A 21,891-nucleotide genomic window follows, 5' to 3' on the forward strand; every position below is an offset into this window, starting at 1 on the left:
CAAACCGGAGTGGTACCCTATAATCCAAAATTTTGCAACCTATTTCTCATAATGGTGGTGGAATGTACTGAAAAAGGAATTTGGGAACTATGACTTTCATTAACAGGAACAACTGGGTTTAAACATGCACGGTGCATGAATTTACACAATTGACAGAGATTTTCAGGAACTGTTAGTGGAATAAGTACAGTAAGGTAAAGAGGCTACACAGATGTAGTACCACCACTGCGATCAGCTGATAGTGTGCACATTGGCTGTATTTGACAAAATTAGTAGGACTACTTCAACTCCAACACAAGGCCTTTAACAAATTTAACAGATGTGTCTATTATGATAAATGACTTGATAACCTCTGGATTAACAGCTGCGGCGACTTTGAATTTAGCATGTCTAACTACTTACTATTTGACAGTCTTAAAGATACATTTGGGGACTCAGCAGGTAAAGTGATTTCTGATTATGCAGTATGGTTTTTTCAGCACTGATTTTGTTTGTCCCACAGTGGTTTAATATCGTCTGCCCCTCGACGACAGTTCTCCTGAAACATGATTGGAGAAAGACAACCAAGTGGGAATTGGACAAAATCAAAGCTTGGCAGAACCGTAGACATGTCTGTGTGTTGTTCAGTCAAACATCACGATGCATACCTTTAAAAACATGCAGCTTTTTGTATGTTCTCCATCTTTATGCTGTTGTGACCTAGTTTTTGAGTGACTCATGTTAAGGTGGCCAGCCAGCGGATTATCACCCCAGTAAATATGTCAGTTATTCATCATCATCACCCATTAATTGTGGCGAAAATGAATCAGTGTCATATTGCTGTCAGTCATTCACGCAGTCATTCAAGTGCATGACCTGAGACACGCTCCTAGGTCAAATGGGAATTAGCTATTAACCTCAGTATTTTTACAGACAACTTTATTTTAAGCATTTCTCTTATTTCTTTAATGAAGTAGAAAAAGGTTAGTTTTGAGATAGTGTACATATTCAATCCCTAAAAGACAGTTTGAAATTCACAAAATATTGTACTCTCAGTGCACAATTTAGCAGTATCAAATTAGCTTATTCTCATTGGCCTACATTGTTCCACAGTATATTGTTTAACATGCAGCAGTCAAGTCGTGTGTGTTCGTACCGCCATGTCTGTGAGAGAAGGCATGAATTTTTGGTCGCCTAACCTCAATCTGTGTAATAACGCTGAGAGCTAGAATTATTAATGAGCCTACTGGTGTTATTTTGTTTTATTTGCCCATTTAGGTGACTGTAGAACTCACACGTCCCCGTTACAGTGTTATTATTGCTTCTTATAGGAAATCTAACCACCGAATGTTGCCATATTTGGATCCGTCCAGCCGCATTTTCGTAATTGTGCTACCCGCCGATGTGTACTGCTCAGGGGGGTGTGGACTGGCTCTCGTACTGGTGTCTCTGTGTGAGAAAGAGAAAGCACTCGGGTGTGTGTGTGTGTGTGTGTGTCTGTGAGAGAGTGTGTGTGTATGTGTGGAGAGGAAAAGAGAGAGAGAGAGAGAGAGAGAGAGCGCTCTCCAGGTTGGCGCAGGCACCGGTCCGGGAGAAAGGAGTTGAGCACGGCGGCAGCATGGCTTCGTCTCACGGGAGAAGCGACCTGCGGTTCGCAGACTGGATGGCAAGTTTACCGCAGAGCATGCACACTATCCCGCTCACCAACCTGGCGATTCCCGGTAGGTGTTTCTTTACGTTGCCACAGTGTAATCGAGTGAGGAGGATGTCCATCTCTTTTATTGATCCAAGCGCATTGCATATTCTGGTAGATGAGAAATAAATAAATATGAGTTTAAACATTCAAAATATTTTTACTGCTTTGCGAACTTTGATGTTTTACTTTGCACCCAGTGTAACTCCTACAACCTAAAATGTGGTTACTTTCATCGTAACCCGTTAGAACAAAGGGTAAGACCTGTTGCGCAACGTGAGAAGTACCATGTATTTTGAACAGTTCAGCTTCCTCGTGTTATTGTCCGCTGTCTGAAGGTTATGAATAACACCCATGATTCAGAGCATCTCAGTCAAATATTCCAAACGATGGGATTACCTGAGGTTAAAAAAAAAGGAACCGCTCTGAAGGTTCAGAGTAGGTTATACAGATGAACCATGCTGCTCTGTTTGGTGTAGGACTTTTGGCGTTTGTACTGGGGTGGTGGCCATTGAGGAGAACAGACAGGGAGTGGGATGGGTTCAGTCTCAGCTCTCAGATGATCACAGCGCATCCGATAGAAAATGAGTTGGTTGGACCTTTAGCCAATCAGTGCGTTGGTCTTCTTAAACTCCATTCAATTTGGAAATGCTGGTTGTAAAGCACACCACTGATCTGACTGATGGAATCGCTTATTAGCAGCCAGCTAATTCCATATCTGCTGCCTAGTGATTATCACACCTCCACACAAAGCGCTTTCATTCTTCATTTTCTTGCATTTCTAATCCTATGTGCTTCACCCTCTCTTTTTCTCTCTTTGTCTCAGTCTCACTCTTTCCCTCTGTCCACCCCTCTCACGCGGTTGAACTACAGATACCTGCTGTGTTTAGGGTTGGCATGTGAAATGATGGTATTTCAGATGCAGATGGCTTGGTGCTGAGTGTCCACTGAGGCGTGGCATATTACCAGCACTGACCTTAGGGATGCCACGGCACGTGCATTTTATCGTAGTTGTAATCAAATATCGACTGAAAGACAGAAACAGCATGGCATGTATTACCTCATGCTAGTAATTTTGCTGAATCACATGACATGTTCTGGGTTACACCACAGTTCATCCATGCAGAGGAAGCATGGGAACATGCTCTGTCCCATTTAATTAGGTATCATTACTTCTTATTGGCCCTATGGCCTGCAGCTCAGCTGCTCTCAGTCTGTTCTCCAATTGGATACAGATTCTGTAAACACCCTCTGATTCTTTTCTTGTGTATATGTGCACAGATCTGGCATAATGTTTGTCAAGATAAAATCCATAATCCAGAGGATTTCATGGGAGCTTATTTAGCAGCAATCATGTGTTCTTACTGGGGTGTATGTCTGAGTTCTTTCAAAAGTGTGTCTCATATCACATCGTTTTTGTTTCATCTTAGAATGCAGCATTACAAACCTTTGTTCGAGGAGGAATAAAACTGGGACAGACAAGAAACAAAAGAGATAACCGTCTCTTTTCCTCCTCTTAGTTGAAATAATATTATATTCAGGATGTTAAATTCCTGCTGTACAGTCCTCACCATTCAACTACTGCTGCCTGTAACTCAGTGATGCTATTTATTTTTGAGAAAAAGAAACAGTTTACAAGCTGACACAGCCTGAATGATCCAGGCCAAAGTGTTTGGGGTATTTGGAGTACCCTACCATGTGGGTTGGTGTGATGGCATGGTACTCTGCTGTTGCCAATAAACTGAACAGTCCCCACTGTGTCTGTGTTGCCAGCATTGCACAGCTGTACTCATTAGTATACATAATCTTCTGTATAATTGCCAATGAGTTTATTTCAAGGTTTCATGGTGACAGAGAAGACTTAATTAGTGTGAGATTTTTATGATGTTTAAATGGCATCTATTTGTCATGTTTTAAGTAATTGGTATTTGAGCTAATGCACCCAAATGATTTGTATAGGACAGGAAAATATTGTATATGGATATACATAACACAATAGATTCTCTAGACAGCATAAGTGTTTGACAGACACAACAGCTGCTGTATGACAGATAGTTTCTATTTACCATATGTGCTGTTGCTGTTCACTTTGACTTAGATCTACCTGGCCAATCTCAATATGAAAACAGTTGAAAAGTAACAGTATGATGCTTGTCATGGATGTTCACTTCTGGCGTAAACTCTTTTTGATGAAATGGTTAGTCAGTTTATTTGCTGTTTTTTATGTAGTTTGGTGGTTTGTGCAACCCACATAGGTAATTAAAAAAGATTAATTTTCAAATGACAAACTCACAAAGGTTAAGGGGTTAATGAACCAAGGGATATTGCCTCAGTCCATCATATGGATGGAGGTGGTGGCAGTAACCGTGAAGTACCAGCTAATCTAGGCAAAAGTACCTACCTCCATAAAGTATAAATGTACCACCTCAACTAACTTATCTACTGGGAGATATTGCTGTTTAAATAAGAGCTAATAATGAGGAGTAAACTGCTACTCATTCAGTAATTTGAAATTCTCAGTCACCCTTGGATTTTTACTGGAAACAAATAAAAGAATCTTAAAATTGGTTCTTTATTTAATTGGTAGTGAGTGAGTGAAGCCAGTGAAGACAGATGAGTACAGGAAGGTAGAGAGGTCTCTCTTCTTGAAGAGCCTCTATGTTGCATTTTGGACAAGCTGCAGGTAAGATGAGGCCATCTGACTCCTTCAGACAGAGAGAGATATAGTAAAGAGCAGACAAAAAGATAAAAGCATGTAAAATAGTCTGCAGGTCCCTATATGAAAGCAAGCATTTTTAATTTCTCAACAGTCAAAGGTCAGGACTTCTTTAAATCTAAAGAAAGTTTTAAGCCCTTTTTAAGTGCAGAGGACTATGAGTATGTATGGCTGCATATTCCCAGTGTAACAAGGATAAGAAATATTGAAATTTCTAAAAATGAATTACACTGGAAGCATAATTCATGAGATTAAAATGGGCTCCAAAATGGGACCTTGTGGTACACCACAGAGAGATGGGTGCAGAGGACAACAAAAAGTTTTCAGTCCTGTCCTTAATTCACCAGTCTTGTAGGTAAGAAGCAAACCCCAGCAAAGCCTGATCCTAAATGACAACAACATGTCCAAGATAGTCCAAGACAACAGAATGATTGATTTTGTCGGATGTAGCAGAGGGGTTCAACTGATTTAAAACTGCATGATTTTCAGAGTCCAAGACACCAATCAATCATTTGTCACCCTGAGGAGAACGGACACAGATCTGTTGTGAAATCGGACTGAAATTTGTCCAGTAGAAGGAGAAGAGCTGTGAATAGACAATTTTTTCTAGAACCATGTATAAACAACAGCTTTTTTTGACACAAGAGATAATTGAATACAGTCAGATTTCGACTGGGTTTTTTTTTTTTTTTTGATCAAATGCCAGCACGGAGCATAACTCAGTCAGTTGTTTATTTAGAGTTATTACAGAGTTATAGAGCTGTTTATCATGCTGTGACTCATGACACAGTGCAGCTGTGAGGCACACTGTGATTTAATTATTTATTATATAAAAATAATACATATTTTCATGAGCATAGTTCTGTTGGTCGTCTGCTGGTCATAACCACTTTGTGAGATAAGAACATGGTTGCTTAGACATGAGTCAGCATGTGTTGCCCGACCTATCAAGTCTACAAGTCAGTTGACTTGTTCCATTTCTATTCTAGCTGTCTGGAGAAAGAGGGGAGGGGGGGGGGGGGGTTTCAATAGGAGCAGATTAAAAGATTAAAGATGGAGGTCAAAAAGGGAGAAAAGGAGGGAGTATTTACCATTTTCCATTTCTCCAAGCTGATCAGTGGGGGACATGGTGGCTGTTTTTTTTGTGGCTATTGTTAGATCTGCTAGGTGAGTGCTGCCTGGCTGCATGTTCGTCTGAGGTGGTCAGCAAAGGTGCATTTTCAGAGGGACTGCGAATCTGTTTCTCTGTAGTTCCGTCACCATAAAACAGGCTTTACTGGAGGGAAGGGAATGACTGTCAAAATTTGACTGCCGTAGTACCGTAATTGGATTTTATTTTTGGAGTATGCGCTGACTGGCATAAATATATATCTGTGTACTGCATGTGCATGTGTAGCATAACTAAATGTAAATTTAGATGTCTCATTTTCTGTGCCATTAATATTAATTAACTATACAAAACATTGCCAAATATTTACATTCACTCACTGAATAATCAAACAATTCACTTTTTTTTTCTTTCTGGTGTTTTTAAAGCTACATAAATTAATTTTTGGCCACTTAGGGGCAGAAGAACTCCAAAACAACCCCATAGCCCTGATCAATACAGCTTTAGAACTAGTTACTGAAAAGGCCTAGCTCACTTTTACATGATCATTAATAAAACAAGTTTGAGAAGGTGATACAAAGTAGATTTTTAGATTTTTTTGTTTTTTTCATATTATGAAAAAAATATTTTTATTGTGATGATTTAACCAAAATACAATCAGCACTGTATTACTTTCAATATATACAATATCAAAAAAAATTTAACACCTATTTCAAAATTAGACAGTGGGTTGTACCTAATTAAAATGGATTAATTTTCTATCAGTGAAAATTACATTTAGTTTGACTTCATCCAAAGCAGGCAAACTACTGGATGGGATAAGGCATCTTGTCGGCTCTCACTGGGTAGAGGAAAAGGCTGGCCCGGGACTTTTAGCTGTAAATATGTCCATCAGTCCCTTGACTAGATCACTCTGCTGTCACTTAAGCCCCTGAACGAGGAGGATGAATGGTATCAGACGCCAAGATAAACACTGGCAGTGCAGCGAGATTTTTGAAGGGCAGGAAATCAGCCAGTTAAAAGCCATTGGAAAAACAAGAGGAAGTAAAATTCAAAACAGACAAGGGAGGAGAAAATAGATTGATATAGGGAGAAAAACAAAGAGAGAAAAAAACACTTGTAGAGAAATTAAGCAAATGGGTGGTAAAGAGGTGGGAATAGTACAGCTATTTTCTGTAAATGGATATGACCCCATGAGTCACGACCCACCTATCTCTCTAATCTCTGTTTAGCTCAACTTCAGATTGACCAAATACATTGTGTTTGACGAAGTAACTCAGCTTCTTTGGAAATGTATGTGCTTTGAGATTGAAGGGAGTTGAACAGGAGTTTGAAGAATAGAGGCCTGCAGAAAATAGATGAAGAATTACTATAAAGTAGTATAGAAAGATTCCTGCTGGTAAAGTGTAGAGGAGGGAGAATGGCGAGTCTTGTGCTCTATCTTTTAGTATCATTTAGCTCATCTCCACCCTGTTACTTTCCATTTCCTTCTCATTTTCTTCCCTCCCTCCTTTCCTCAGCATCCTAAAATAGATCTTGAAAGAGTGCATGGTGAGCAGTAATGATTTGTCATGAAAAAGGGCATAAACCACCAGTGGTCCTCATTCAGTCAGAATGACTCAGTTAACTCAGGTCAATTCTCTAAGGTAACAGTCATCACCCACCACCACCACCATCGTCATCATCATCATCATCATCACCATCATCAAGAAGTGAATTGCTGTGTTATCTTTGTCTCAGCCTTTCTCTCTCTCTTTTGTGAAGTCTGCCTCATTCCCTCTCCTTCCACTTTCTTCACATCTTTTCTGGCCCAGTAGGACACCAGCTTCTTCACGTCCATATTAAACATGTGACTGAGTAGCTGATGTGAGGAAAGAACACATCGGCAAACATGGCCCACATTTTTTCTAGTAGTTAGACATAGAACATTAACATACTACATATAGACAGGGACAAATTAAGGGAAAAAACAACATATGAAGGTGCTGGGCCACCATGTACAACAGAACAGCTTCAATGCACCTTTGAATTGATTCTACAAGTCTCTGGATTCTACTGGAAGGATGAAACCTTCATTCTTCCAAATGATATTCCTTCATTTGGTGTATTGATGATGGTGGTAGAAAGTGCTGCCTAACATGTCGGTCCAAAATCTCCCATAGGTGTTCAGCTGGGTTGAGATCAGGTGACTGTGAAGGCCATAGCATATGATTCACATCATTTTCATATTCATCAAACCATTCAGTGACCCCTTGTGCCCTATGCATGGGGGGCGTTGTCATCTTGGAAGAGATCACTTCCATCAGGATAGAAATGTTTCATCATAGGATAAAGGTAATCAGCAACTTTGCATTGATTTGCATTGACTCGAAGTCCTTTAAGGGGACAAGTGGACGCAAACCGCATCTGTAAAATGCCCCTCACAGTATAACTAAGCCACCAGATCCCCTCACTGTAGAAGTCAAGCATTCAGGCCTGTACCGTTCTATTGGTTTACGCCACACATGCACTCCACTCACGCTCTTGTCGCAGATATGGTGAAGGATAACTCATCTAACCATATCACTTTTTCTCTATAGACCAGTCCCTGTAGTTTTTGCAGAAATTAACTCTCAAATGTGCATTCATCTTTGTAATGAGGGGTTTATACACTACAACCCTATTATAATATCCCTCTTTATGTAATTGTCAACATACTGTTCTTGCAAACACAGTCTGGTCACGTCTTGCATTGACCAGTCACCTGAGGAAGAGTGGCTCTTCTGTTTTTCCTTACATATCTCACTAATGCACCAGCATCATGTCACATCATGTCTTTCCCATGCATCTAAATGCAGTTGCAGTTGACATTTAGTCACTGTTTCCACTGAGCAGTCTTTGTGACTGAAGCTCCTGCCGTCCGTGCCCCAACAACAAACCCTCTTTCAAAGTCACTTGGATCTTTTCCTCTTACCATCTTGATACAAAATCAGAATCAGCTGGGCCTGCTCAGCATTTTCATACATGCAACAGAGCGTGATTGGATGTTAATTGCTTAATTGTTTCATGTAGTGCACCTGAGTGGAAGCATCTGCATTCATTATATTTCTTCACTCATTTATTCACATTTTTCCTTTGATTTGTCACCCGTCTGTAGTTCCTGTAGACAAGAATGAAATGGAAATGTCTCAATTCTGAGGCAAAATAATATGTTTAAATTTGTATATGAACACTAAGAATTTGTTGTCTGCAGTTTACTTCAAAAATCAAAATGTTTCCTCTCATCTTCAAATTAATGTGTTGCCCTTGAGACATGGTGCAGCTTTAAGATGGAACAAATTAATTCACAACATAAACAATAATCATGTTCAGAGCTCAGGTACAAAAGCTTGATTGTGTTGAATTGCACTTTCCACCTCTCTGCACAGCTTTCTCTGCAGCTTCTTACAGATATTCTGCACACATGGCAAAATGTTTGGCCCTTCAGGGTTGAGAATATCTCGGTTTTTCCGGTGAGATTGCTTCTCTCTGCAGTATGGCATAATGCACAAGCTATTTGTCATACATATTTAAGGCAATCCTCGTTAGTAATGCACAAACAAGCTTTATTAGTTTACCTTAGGAGTTCAGCTTTCATCAAAGCCTGGTAAAATATTGTTAGCTGTATGTCTTAGGGGACTGGTGAATTTAATTACATGAGCAGATTTGTTGTAGAGCTTAAACAATTAGTCACTTGTCAATTAGTCAAAAAAATTACAATTATTTTGACAACTGAATAATTGTTTAAGTCATTTTTCAAGCAAAAAAATCCAAGTATTACCTGGGCCCAGCCCATCACATGTGAAGATTAGCTCATTTTCTTTGTCTTCTGTGATATCACATTGAATATGTTTGAATATTTTTGACTCTTAGTCAGACTAAACAAGCAAATTAAAGACATCACATTGGGGCTGGGAGGAATTGCCATTTTTTCACCATTTTCTGGCATTTTATAGCCCAATTGGTGAGTAGTTTCATGAAAAAAATAACTGGTTGATTAGTGCATGATGGAAATAATTATGTGACTGTATGATGTTTTGTTGCACAACCTTCAGAGCCACAGAGAAATCAGTCTCTGCAACAACAGCAGAGCCAGCTGTTGTTGCAGCTAAGGTCATACTCTGTTACGCTGTGACCCTGCTGGTACAGCTCAGCCCGTAGTGATGCTGTTTCCTGCCTTGCCCCAGGATTCAGCTGTCTGCCCTGCTTATGGTCATTCTCTGGGCCCGACTGCGAAGACCTGGCACTGGAGTGTAGATAGCTGAAGGTCAATTCAGGCTCTGTGTCTGTGTGTTGGTGGAGGAGGGGTGTATGTTTGTCTGTGTGAAAGTGAGGGAACGTGATGAAGAGACAATAAGAGGATGAGAAATTGATTGCAGTGATGAGAGCAGGAGGTGGATACCAGAATTACTGTCAGCCTAATTTGCATAACATGTACACACACACACACACACACACACACAGACACACACACTCTTTTCTCACTCTCAAACAGGCATGGAAGGACACACAACCTTCAGACCTAACATTCACCTTGGATTGGTTTCAAGGAAATGTCACCAAGGAATGCATTAGTATACTGACCTGCTTTCACAATCTGTTCAGTGTTACTGCAATTTATGAGATGATTGAAAAACTGTATTTATTTTTCTTCTTAAAATAAGAACCAACACTAACTGGTCAGCTAATCCAAATCACAATGACACACATAGTGATGTGTGTCCATTCATATAGCTTCTGTTCCATCTGCTGAGGTTTTGAGAATAGTTTTCATCTGCACTAGTTTTAAAAGAACAAGACGTATGTATTTTTGATAATTTACAGATGATAACAAGCACCAGAGATGATGTGCTAAATTGATGGCAGGTCTTCTTGTTCATGGCAAGTGCATCTGAATTCAAGTGGCAGTTCAGCCACCTTTTCTGTTAGTCTGTCCAATTCTGCTTATGAATCTAGGTGTTCTTTATATATGTCAGGAGAGCATGAAATCACTGTCACCCAGCTTGGAAATCTGTTGAGACAAAGCCAGTAGTTTTTTCTTGTGTTTCTTGGTCTTTAGATTCTCTGTACAAAAATAAAATTAACAAAAGTTTATTAGAAAGTGTCCACCTTGAATTGAATTTCCATTTGGCTGTGTTTTGTTATGATCCATAAAAATAACACCCATCATAGTAGGCGCATAGTTAGATTTAGCAACTGAGTTATATGAATAAGATGAAAGAGTGATCCTATTATCTGAAATAAAATATTCTATCCATGAGGAAGTGTGAAGGACCTGTGAAAAATAGAAACGTGCCTTTCTGAGGGGGTTAGAAAATCTCCAAGGGTCTGAAATTGCAAACTGAGTCATTGAGGGACCAGACTAATTTAGCACATTTCGAAGGCATATTTACAGACTCAAAGGATCACACTCATATCAGGTTTAACCAAAAATGAAAGTCTTCACCTAAAATTGAAACTCATGAGGACATATTGTATCATGGAGTGTAGAACAGGCATTCTAATAAAACTAACATTGTTCCAGTCATTTTTCCAGCAAAAATATCAAACATTTGATGGTTCCAGCTTCTCAAATGGGAGAATTTGCTGCTTTTTCTTGTCTTACATTATAGGAAAATTTACATTTTGGACTGTTTTGAACTATGATAACATTAATTTTTATAGACCCACAGATAACTTGATAATGAAAATAATCGTTAGTTGCAGCCTTTTGCAGCCAAATGTAGTCTTTCACTGGGGCTAATTTTGTCGTCACCTCGTGGAGAGTACGTTGATTCGGTGGAATGACAGGCTTCAGGCAAGGGAGGAGTTGTAGGTTTCAGCAGTGAGGATCACTTCCGCGTTCAAAAAGCTAGGGTGGGGTTATTTGTACCACAACCGTTTTAGTGTTATTAAGGCTTAAAATTCATACATAAATTGGGGCGTGGTTACGTTGAGTGACAGCTCCATAGACAGGCACTGGCAGTTAGCTCTTTGCTAAAGCATCGGCTGGGCTAGGCGGCTACATCCAGAGGCCTCCGGCTACCTCCAGCGGTTGACAGGGGCTGCAGTGTCCGTGTTTGCTAATGTTAGGATAGGTTTTTGTGACAATATGGCTTGTTGTAGTGTAGACTGTAATAAGAAATTTTTTTCACCACCCCTAATCTCCATGACAACTGAGAAACTATTAGCTGATGAAGCCCACAATGTGTGGTTGAAAGTTGACATACTGCAGAATGGACCATACTGTACCAAAAAGTACAGTACAGAAACTGGAGGAGGGATACAAATAGGTAGAAACCACCAACTGCCAATTGCATCTGAGGATTCGCTGTAAATATATTGTAAGATATATAAGAAAAATAAAAATAATAAGCACCACACTGTTTTTCTCTGGGACCTCTGCTCTGTTAGAGAAATGTGATGGATGAAAAACATCAGTGTATGTGTGCACAGACTTGGTCCTTTTCAGGTTGTCAGAGTTCATGACTTACGACCACGAATGCTGTTACTCACATAGTCAGTGGTGTTGCCATGGCGCCAGGCTGTTTCAAGCACTGGCCCCTCTCTTACACCCATGTCCACCACAGAAATAAAACATGCAGTGTTCAGTGCCTGCATGCAGACTCATGTTTTTGTCCTTTCCAGGCTCACATGATTCCTTCAGTTTCTACATCGACGAGGCATCTCCAGTGGGCCCCGAGCAGCCGGAGACGGTGCAGAACTTTGTTTCTGTTTTTGGCACGGTGGCCAAGAAGCTAATGAGGAAGTGGTTAGCTACACAGACTATGAACTTCACCAGCCAACTGGAGGCAGGGATCCGCTTCTTTGACCTGCGCATCTCCACCAAGCCCCGTGACCCCGACAATGAGCTGTACTTCGCCCACGGGCTCTTCAGTGCTACGGTCAGCACAGAGCATAGAGTTTTGATGGTTTTTGATGTGATGAATATTTAGCAATGCTTGTGGTTGCTAAGTGATGTTTGTACGTTTCTGTGTATGTGCCTGCGTATTTATGTGTGAGTGCAGACTGAGAGCTTAATCATAAAAGGTCCTTTAGAGATTTTAAGTACATCACAGTTGTTTTTGTGTCTAAATGTCATACCATTATGTCATTAAAGAAATTATTAATACATGTATTTATATTTGTATTTTTTCAGGTCAGAGAAGGTCTAGAGCAGATCAGTAGTTTCCTGTCAGCTCATGCCAGAGAGGTCGTGTTCCTGGACTTCAACCACTTCTATGGTGTGCAGAACTTGCACCATGAAAAGCTGGTGGCCATGTTAAAAGAGGTGTTTGGAGAGAAACTCTGCCCAGTTGTCTTCGCTCAGGAGGTACGATCAGATTTAATATATTTAATACTTAACAGGGGGTGGGATTAAAAACAATTAAATACCCTACAAACTGTCCTCAAGCATTTATCTCAGATGCTTCTTTTACTTTAACAACTATTGATTGTGAAAGGGCACATCTCAGGCATTCTTTTTGTGTGTGTGTTCAAAAAGCTTTTGATAATTATTGTTTTCTCAACACGGACACAAAAGTGATTTCTGTTTTGGTCACATGAGATACAGAATGATGGTTATCACATACATAATTGTAGTTCATTTTTTCACTCACTGGATGCCCTTTTGCATCATAAAAGTTGAGTAGAAAAGTCCTCCCATGTTGAGAATTGTCCCTGTGTCTGCTTTTCTCTGCTTGATTTTTTACTTTCCACTACATGATCCATCTTCAGTCCTGCCTCCCTCCACCATGTGGTGAGGGTGTAAGACCTTGAGGAAGGAAAACCAATCAGCCTTAAAATTCATCAGCCCATCAACAACTCCCACACCACTGTCACCACTCTAAGATCATAGTTTCCTGTCAGGTGCTGCTGCTGACTGAGGAAAAGGCCAAAAGTGAAAATAATGAACTTCACTACTTCTCTGTGCTGTAGGGGCATCTGGGTTGTGTTTAATTTTAGAGCAGACAAATGACTCGTACTCTTGTCTCCACAGGTATTATACTACCTCCTCTTTCCCCTTTACTCCGTTCATTTGTCAGAGTACTACTTGATTGTCTTATTTTTAAGGCATAATATACAGCTATGAGGTCATTATCTCAAAATAAATAATAAAAAAAACAGAAGATACAAGTTATATGGCTCTTGATTGTGCCCATGATTGGACTTTAAAAAGTGGTTGTTTATGTGACAAAGCTGTGTCCTCATAAATAACATACTTGACAATTTCTATTGTCAGTCAGAACTGAGTATCGAACAATGCTGCTTAATAATCAGTGTGATGCACTGTATCAGCCAATTATATCCACTTATTTCTATTTCTTCCATTCAAATAAACATAAAGCTTTTTAAATAACTACCATGGACATCACAGCTACATGTTTAGAATGTTTTCTGTCACTCAGCATAGAAGGGGCTCTTTTATATTTACTAGTCAACACTAATCACCTTTTTTTCCCCTCTATTTTCACCTCCAAAAATTTCTCCCCATGACCACCTGCTCCCCACAACACACTTCTCCTTCCATCCCCAGGTGACTCTGCAGTATCTGTGGGAGAAGGAGTATCAGGTACTGGTCTTCTACCATCACCCCATGGCCCTTGAGGTGCCCTTCCTGTGGCCAGGCCAGATGATGCCCGCTCCCTGGGCCAACACCACTGATCCAGAGAAGCTGGTTCAGTTTCTCCAGGCGTCTGTCACTGACCGCAGGTCAGTCGCTACATTTATTTCACTGTGGGGGGTTAATAACCTCTGTACATGAGGTTAAATAGGACAAAGTCCGATGGGTTACTTATTTATTACTATAAACAATGGTTTATGTGTCATTACCTCTGTTTTAGGCTTTATAGTTTTTTACAAATGAGTCATAAACTCCAACATGATGGGACATTTTATCACGATGATTTTGATTTATTGTAGTAATGCTCATACTTGCTCAGAGAATGCTCAGAGTTTAGGAGGCTGTGGCTTCCAATTTCATTTGCTGTAGTGAGTTCACATCGGCTTACTGCTATGTCTCGGAGAATGGGAATTTTAAAAATAGTAAATGCACTAATTATCCCAATCTTTTGGCTCCTGTGACACATGGTAAAATAATTCCTCACACCAAACACTAATTGATAAAACATTCAAAGTAAAAGTACCGTAATTCTGTGTGAAGGTACATTCATACATACATACATCTAAAGGAAACTGCTGACAGTTATGAGGGAGAGTTTCAGCAAAACCTGACATATATTTGCATGTGAAATTTTTGTGTCTGTGATTTTTTGTGACAGAATAGGTGTTTTAGTTTTGTTGTGGGCACTTAAAGTAATTAATTCTGAAGTAAAGCGAAGTTTATTTGTAAATGTGGCTCCTCTCTGAAACTGATGTCATAAGGTGCTTATGACAAAAATGGATAAAATGCAAGAAAAATACCAGGACAAAATACAGAAAAAACAAACAAACAGCAAGTTCTTAATGTGTCTTTTGCAGGAGGAAGGGGACATTCTTTGTCTCCCAGGTGGTTCTGACACCAAAGGCCAGCACTGTGATGAAGGGTGTGGCCAGTGGACTGAGAGAGACGATCACAGAAAGGTGCGTGCACCTGTTTGTAAGTGTGTGTCAGAGGGGCAGAAAGAATAAGCAAAATGTTTCATGTTCGTGTTCAGGATAACACTAAGGTTGGATAAGAGGCAGGATTAGCACCAGTGGTGGCGCACAATGTTCAACATATACACAGTGTGGGTCAAAATTATAGCAACCCCTCAGGCACCAGGGGCCAGAGAAATGACATGATTTACCCATAACAGTTCACAACAAAAAATCACACACACACATACACACACATAAACAGTCATATGTGAGTCATTGTGGCATTTTATAACTAAATTCAGAGGCATGCTGCTTTCTACAGGCGTTTGACACTGACCTCATTCAAGTTTTTTTTTTTTTTTTTGAAAAGCTGTCACAAACCCCAGGCAATGCTTCTCATCTTTCTCCTCCCCCTTTCTGTATCTCCCCTTTTCCTCAGTTATGGTGGGGGATTTTTTTTCTGATTTACCCATAGCTTTGTCTGTAGTTTACTCCCTCTTAATGTCCCCAGTTTGTTAAAAGCCTCAGCAGCAAAACCATCAATTTTCCTGGCATGAATTATTCATTTAACTCCACTATCAGCTGTTCTCACCAGGCGTTTGGTTACTTTGATGTAGGCATCCTTCAAAATTCCATCCATTCATTTTGCCAGACAGCCAGCGTAGGACTCGACAGAACAAGAAAGCAAGTGTGAGGAGGAGACAACTCATTGAATTTTGTCATGCAGAAAGCTGGGTGAGGCATCTGCAGGAGTAACACCCTCCCCTGATGCTCGACTCATGAACATGTCCAGCAAGTGTTCAGAGTGTCATCCTCGCAGCTGGTGTCTGGTTTGCAGACATCCCATACTGCGTCACAGAGATCTTTTATCACAGTGTGCCCCTCTCTGTGTTAAACCAACCAACCGTGAATCATCCCTTCTTCTATCCCTCTCTCTATCTTTAGTGACTATATTTCCCCCTCTCGCTCTTCCCGCCATGGTCTATGTGTCTTTCTGTGCATCCTCTCAGGGCCTTACCAGGCATGATGCAGTGGATCAGATCGCAGAGACCTGGGGAGAGCGGCATCAACATTATCACAGCTGACTTTGTGGAGCTCGGAGAATTCATCAGTGCTGTCATCACCCTCAACTATCACCTGGACGAAGATGACGATGATGCCACCTGAGAGCCTGCTGTGGGTGTGAGAGAGCACAACCACCACCACTGCTTCCAGTGGCTGGGTCTGTGTTCTCACTCTTTTCTCTTTGGCATTTATTTCAGGAGGGGAGCTGCACTGCTCCTTTCACTTTATTTAGGGCTATAGTGAATTGAGAGAGCACATGGAAAAGGTGGTTGAGGAAAGACAAGTTGGGATTAGTAGAAACAACACTGGTGTTTGGTTTGAGCACTAAGAGAATGAGATTTTGTTTGTTTCCTACTTTTGGGGATCAAAATGTTTTGTTTTTTCAATTTTCTTTACTTCCTGTGCTGTAAAAATAACTGCTTTTTCCACTGATCTAATTGACTGTTTCCAGCCTTACCACTTCATCAAGGGTAGATTCCTCAGAGCATATCCACTTTCTGCTAAATGTATTGGTACATCCTTCTTGATATTCTAGTGACAGTAAGTTTTTTTTCTGAGGTTGTTTTAAATAAGTCTGTGTAACTTAAACCACTCAGATTGTTGGCCAGTGTAAGTAGCTAGCAGTTGTTCGTCTTGTTTGGAAAATCTAAGACAATTCTTTTTTTTTCTTTTTTTTCCCCTAACAGTATGCATCCCTGGTTAAATCACTGCAGTTGTTTCTGAGAACACCTTCAGTACTTTTCAGTGCAGTGTGTGTTTAAAAACTTATAATATTGTGTTTACCCAATACACAGACAAGAAATTAAGTCAGCTTGCAGCCTAGACATTGAGCACACACCTGTGCACATTGGTTAACCACTAATTCACCTCCTTGCCCAAAACCACTAAGAGACAGACAAAGAGTGCAGCTTGACTAGCCAAGAGAAAAGTACCAATCATGTTATGTGTGCTTAATCTTTTTGTGCATCTCGATTTCAAGACAAACATCAGCTGTCACTGCAAGGTACAGAGCGACAGAAAAAATAATTTGTTTAGGACAGCTATAAATGCAATCAATGTTACTAGTTATTTTTAATGGGTAGGAATCCGGCGTGATACATTTATTGGATTTTGTGGTGGGTGCTGAATCGTGACAGTTGAGTATAAAAATACAGTACATCTGGATACAAGAATGTACCCACTGTCTGTGGTTCCTCTGCTGAATGCTTGCCCCGTATATGTGCGTCTATACTTGCTGCTGTAGTGCAGCACATATGAGTCATCATGAGATGTATCAGTGTTGTGTCTTTCGTAATAACAGGTGATAAAGTTGCTTAACACTCACACAGAGACCCATTTTACTTCAAGTCAGAAAAGTTTGAACATCATAATTTGGAGTCATGATGTGACACCAGTGATTTGACACCCGGACAGTAATACAGTAAATGTTTAGTTAAGGTCTAGCCGTAGCTCTTTGGTGTCTACTTCATTAGGTGTTTCATATTTCGGAATGTTTCCGAATCCCCCAATTTTTGCTATATCAATATTGGTGCAATACATTTATTATACTCTGATTTTTTTAAAATGTGTTTTTATTGCATTTCATTCGTTACCCTGCAATTTCTAATTTAAGATGGAAAAGAACATTGAAATGACACCTGGGAAGACAATGGAAATATTTTTATTGCAAGGTTTTACACATTATGCATGAAAAAAACAAAATCGCATAGTCGTCAATCATCCACACACCTTCTGATCAGTGTGGCATTTTCTGCAGAGAATGTATTCTGTAAGGACTTTGTTGTCTAGTTTGGTAATGTAAAGCCAGAAACAGGAAACTCAACCCTTTGGATTTGTGAATGTATGTGTCTTGTGAGTAACTGTGCCATTTCTAAAAGTCTCATGTGATTGAGTGACTGAGTATCAGCTAGAAAGTCATGTTTGTACCGTATGCTTAAATGTGAAAATGAGTTCAAGTTTTAGAGTTCAAACAGTACTTCTTTGACTTCAGTGTGGTTTCATGTTAAAATGTTTTATATCGTGAAAAGTTTGTACATACTGTAACTGCAAATAGTATACTGCCGATAAATTGTAAATTATTAAAACTACTGCGAAGAAGTCATTGACAATAGTTTCTTAACGTGTAGCTTAACTGAGCTATCATACTGCTTCTTGGTTTTCATATTTATTTGGTACTTCACTGTTGTGCATGAATCAAAAACTTCTACATATACCTTAGAAGGGTTCATGAGGTTTGTGCATAACTTCTGTTATTTTATGCATATTGTTCTTCAGAGCATGGATGCATCTCAGCTGGAAATGTTTTTACCCTTTAAAACAAATCTCCACATTAATTTATTTTTTAAATGTCACACTGCTACTACGCCATTCAGATTAAGAATGAACCCACACAAATGAGCAGACTTGAAAAGGCTTGCAAATTGTGTTGTAAGGACATTTGTGTCTTCCCTGGTCCAAACTGTTGTCGTTGCCTTTATGTTCTGGTGTGAAAAGAGTCCCTTGCTGTTGTAAAACTCAAAAACTTTCATTCCAATGAAAGTGACTCTGTTCTAAGTGGAAAATGGCAGATCAAATAAAGCTTCTATGCCTACTGAGTGACTAATTGATGTATCATTTCCTAACCAGGTCTGGCTTATTGAGTGGTGATTGTGTGCTTGCATGGTTAGTTGCTTGGCCAAATAAAAAAAAGAGACAGTATTAATAATAAAACTGTAATTTAATTCAATCAGTGAATAGCAGCACTCTAAAACTAAATCTAAAATGGATCTGCAGCTTTTAAGCTAACACATGAGTATTTTATTGCCCATCTGTGCAGAGGAGCATCCTAAAATCAACCAGTTTCCAGGGTGATGAGAATGGAGGTGGGTGGGCAGTGGCACCTAGGGTGACCTTGCTGAGACTGTTTTGTAATTCAGCATCTGCCATTCTGCAGCCAGGTGTTGCTCAGGAAGTGGAAACAGAGACAACTCAACAAAGCAAAGGTTGACTGTATGTGCTTTTGTGTGCATTTAATTGTAGCTTGGAGGACTTAACCTGTAAAAACAATAAAAATAACATGTACTTTGTTGAGTCATTCTTGCCCTTTGTCATGTGACTCATGGAAAATCAGCATCTAGCTTTTTGGTAACCTGATTCACTGATTCCAGTGATCAAGTACTCATGCTATTTTACACTCATTAACACGGGTTAATTGACTGATCAAACTTGCTCAAATTTGGCTTAGTAAAACAGCAGTGTCATGGTGGTAACCACAGCTACGTTAGATTGGATGGTTATTGAGTGATTTGATTGCACATTTCAACAGACAATGGAAGGAAAAGGCACGATGCATTTACATTGTTTGTGTAGATGATTTTTCATGTTCTTGTCCTGTGCCTGTTACTTGGTTTTTATGGCACATTAATGGACTAATGAACTGCAGGCCATTAATGATGCTTTATGAGGAAAAGAGAAAGAAAAGGCACTAATGCATGTCCTTGGATTTTATTGACAGTTTTTTTTGCTGAAGAAATGAGAAAATGCAAATGCACTGTAATTGTACTCATAAGAGTGCATGCATGTTTGTGTCTGTCTTTCTCTGTCACGCACACACGCGCTCAGGCAAACACAAACACGAGGAGGAGGTAGAGGTGTAGGAGGTAGAGATGGATGATGGCATTCAAACAGTTTAAAGAGGGGCAGCAGCAAGATGCACTGTTTCAGAAAAGTTTGGAGTGTGAGGAGGAGGAAGAGTAATTTCACCAGCCACTACTGAGTCTACTTATGAGGGTACATGACTCAGGGTGGCAATTCATCTGCCAGTAGAAGCTACAATAAAACAATATCTCCCAGCATGCACCACAAGCACGCATGTAGAAAAGTGGTACCCTGACTCAGGAGGGTGGCTGGGTTGGGAGAATGTGGGAGCCCTACAATTGACTGAGCAGGTCATCAGTAAGACCAAGCTCATTCTTTTGAGCAGTTTTTTTTGTCATTGACAGTCAGTGTCTTGTTTAACTCTTAACGAGGCTTAATTTATGTTCATATTTGTTGGCAGTCAGTGGTGACCAGTGACAAAGTACATTCATCAGGTGGTTTCAGAGAGTTAGAAGGTTCTGTGAATGCACTGTGAAAACAATACAGCTATGTATCAATATTAGAAAATGTACTTTCTGATTTGTAATTTTGAATACTTAAGTATGTTTAAAAGTACTCTAGTACTTTAACTCAAGTAAAATTTTGACTGAGCAACTTTCATGCGTAGTTGAGTAATATTTGACAAGGACTATCTATACTTTAAGTCCAGTGTTGGGGTTGAGTATTTTGTTCACCACTGCTGACACTTTACATTTTTCTAATTTTTGACTCTTTGTACTTCTACAGCTTTCGTTCAAATCTGTCTGCTTGTGCTGTACCAAATATGTCAGTCACCTTGATGGCTAGGACATCTTCCAGTTTCTATGAAGTAATGTGGTGGTTGATGAAATAATGTTGGCTGGGAGGGGATCTCGCCCAGGGAGTAATTCAATGTTGAACCGCCACTGGGCAGCAGAAGGCAATGCTCACAGGAAAGGGACAGAGAGAGACAGATAGAGAGTAGAGTTTATGTTGTAATTGTGTCATTTTTTCTGAAAGGGCTATTGGACTGACCACTGGTAGTTTATGATCTCATTCATCACAGATCATCACCATTTTGTGTTACTTCTAAACTCATAGTTTTAGGCAGAACCTTAGAATTTTTTCCTGGACATAAGGGACACAATTACAACAAAATATAGCACCAAAATTTGCTGAAGAATTATGAATTTTGGTCTAAATGCCAGTGATTTCCACCCCTTTTGGCTTGTGGCTCTTATGTACTGTCCACTGAAATCTCTATTATCTCTATTTAGACAACTAGTTTGGGAACCACTGGTTTCTTGTATGTTGTCTAATCAGTTTAAACAGACTACACAGCTTTAGCAGTTGATAAGCTCACAAATGTTTTAAATGCTACTCCTTTTTTTTTTTTAAATATAATTTCTCTGATTGGTATCGCAAACAACCTTGTTGAAATATGGTTTATGTTCTTTTCTGGAGGACAGTAAGCACAGAAGTTGCATATTCATTGGCTACTGTAGGTCGCTCTCTGTCCGAACCTCACAGACTGTCGTTTTCTGGCAGACCAAACGTCCAGGGCAGATGGCAGTCAAAGATGGCCCTCTGAACATCATGAGACCCACAGAGGCATGGTCTGGTGGCCTATTGTCTGAGCCAACTGTTATTTTAGCCTGAGGTGCTGGGACTTGGCTTGCTGCTGTACAGTAGCTGAGTCATTTAGCACTGGGTGAAATACAGGAAATCACTTTTGTCATTATGCATTACTATTATGCATAACATTTGTATGACTGAAGTTTCAGTTGTCTCGTATTTGCATTTATGTTAGGTGATGCTATGCTTAAATGAAACTTTTCTCCCAGTTTGTAGGATGTTTTGAGGATGACAGAAGTTGCATACACTGAAATACCTTGCAATAATAAAGTTTACAACAATGTCTTGTCATATACAAGGCTCTTCTTACAGGCTCTGCTATTCAGAGCCAGTAAGATGTATTCTCATTTCAAAAATGTCATTGCCACTGCAGCAAAAGTAACCTTTTCTGTCTTTTGCAACTTGTTTTAAATTGACATGCACATTAATTTGATGTCCTAAATTTGTAGGCAGGGCCAGATTGTCTGTTGCTTATTTCTAGAAATGATAGGCAGCAGGAATTGATGTTCACTAACACAACCGTGC

At 39.8% G+C, this 21,891-nt stretch overlaps 1 protein-coding gene across 1 annotated transcript; it reads left to right on the top strand.

The window, feature by feature from the left end:
• Positions 1–1,515: 1,515 nt before the first annotated feature.
• Positions 1,516–18,691, top strand: plcxd3 (phosphatidylinositol-specific phospholipase C, X domain containing 3). Its single transcript, XM_041042510.1, has 6 exons — positions 1,516–1,700; positions 12,142–12,398; positions 12,653–12,826; positions 14,030–14,205; positions 14,974–15,075; positions 16,083–18,691. Exons 1-6 carry the CDS (start codon positions 1,598–1,600, stop codon positions 16,237–16,239), a joined length of 969 nt encoding a protein of 322 aa, XP_040898444.1. The 5' UTR covers positions 1,516–1,597; the 3' UTR covers positions 16,240–18,691.
• Positions 18,692–21,891: the final 3,200 nt, after the last annotated feature.

This window comes from Toxotes jaculatrix, chromosome 7, assembly GCF_017976425.1.
Source record: "Toxotes jaculatrix isolate fToxJac2 chromosome 7, fToxJac2.pri, whole genome shotgun sequence".
NCBI classification, from domain to species: domain Eukaryota; kingdom Metazoa; phylum Chordata; class Actinopteri; family Toxotidae; genus Toxotes; species Toxotes jaculatrix.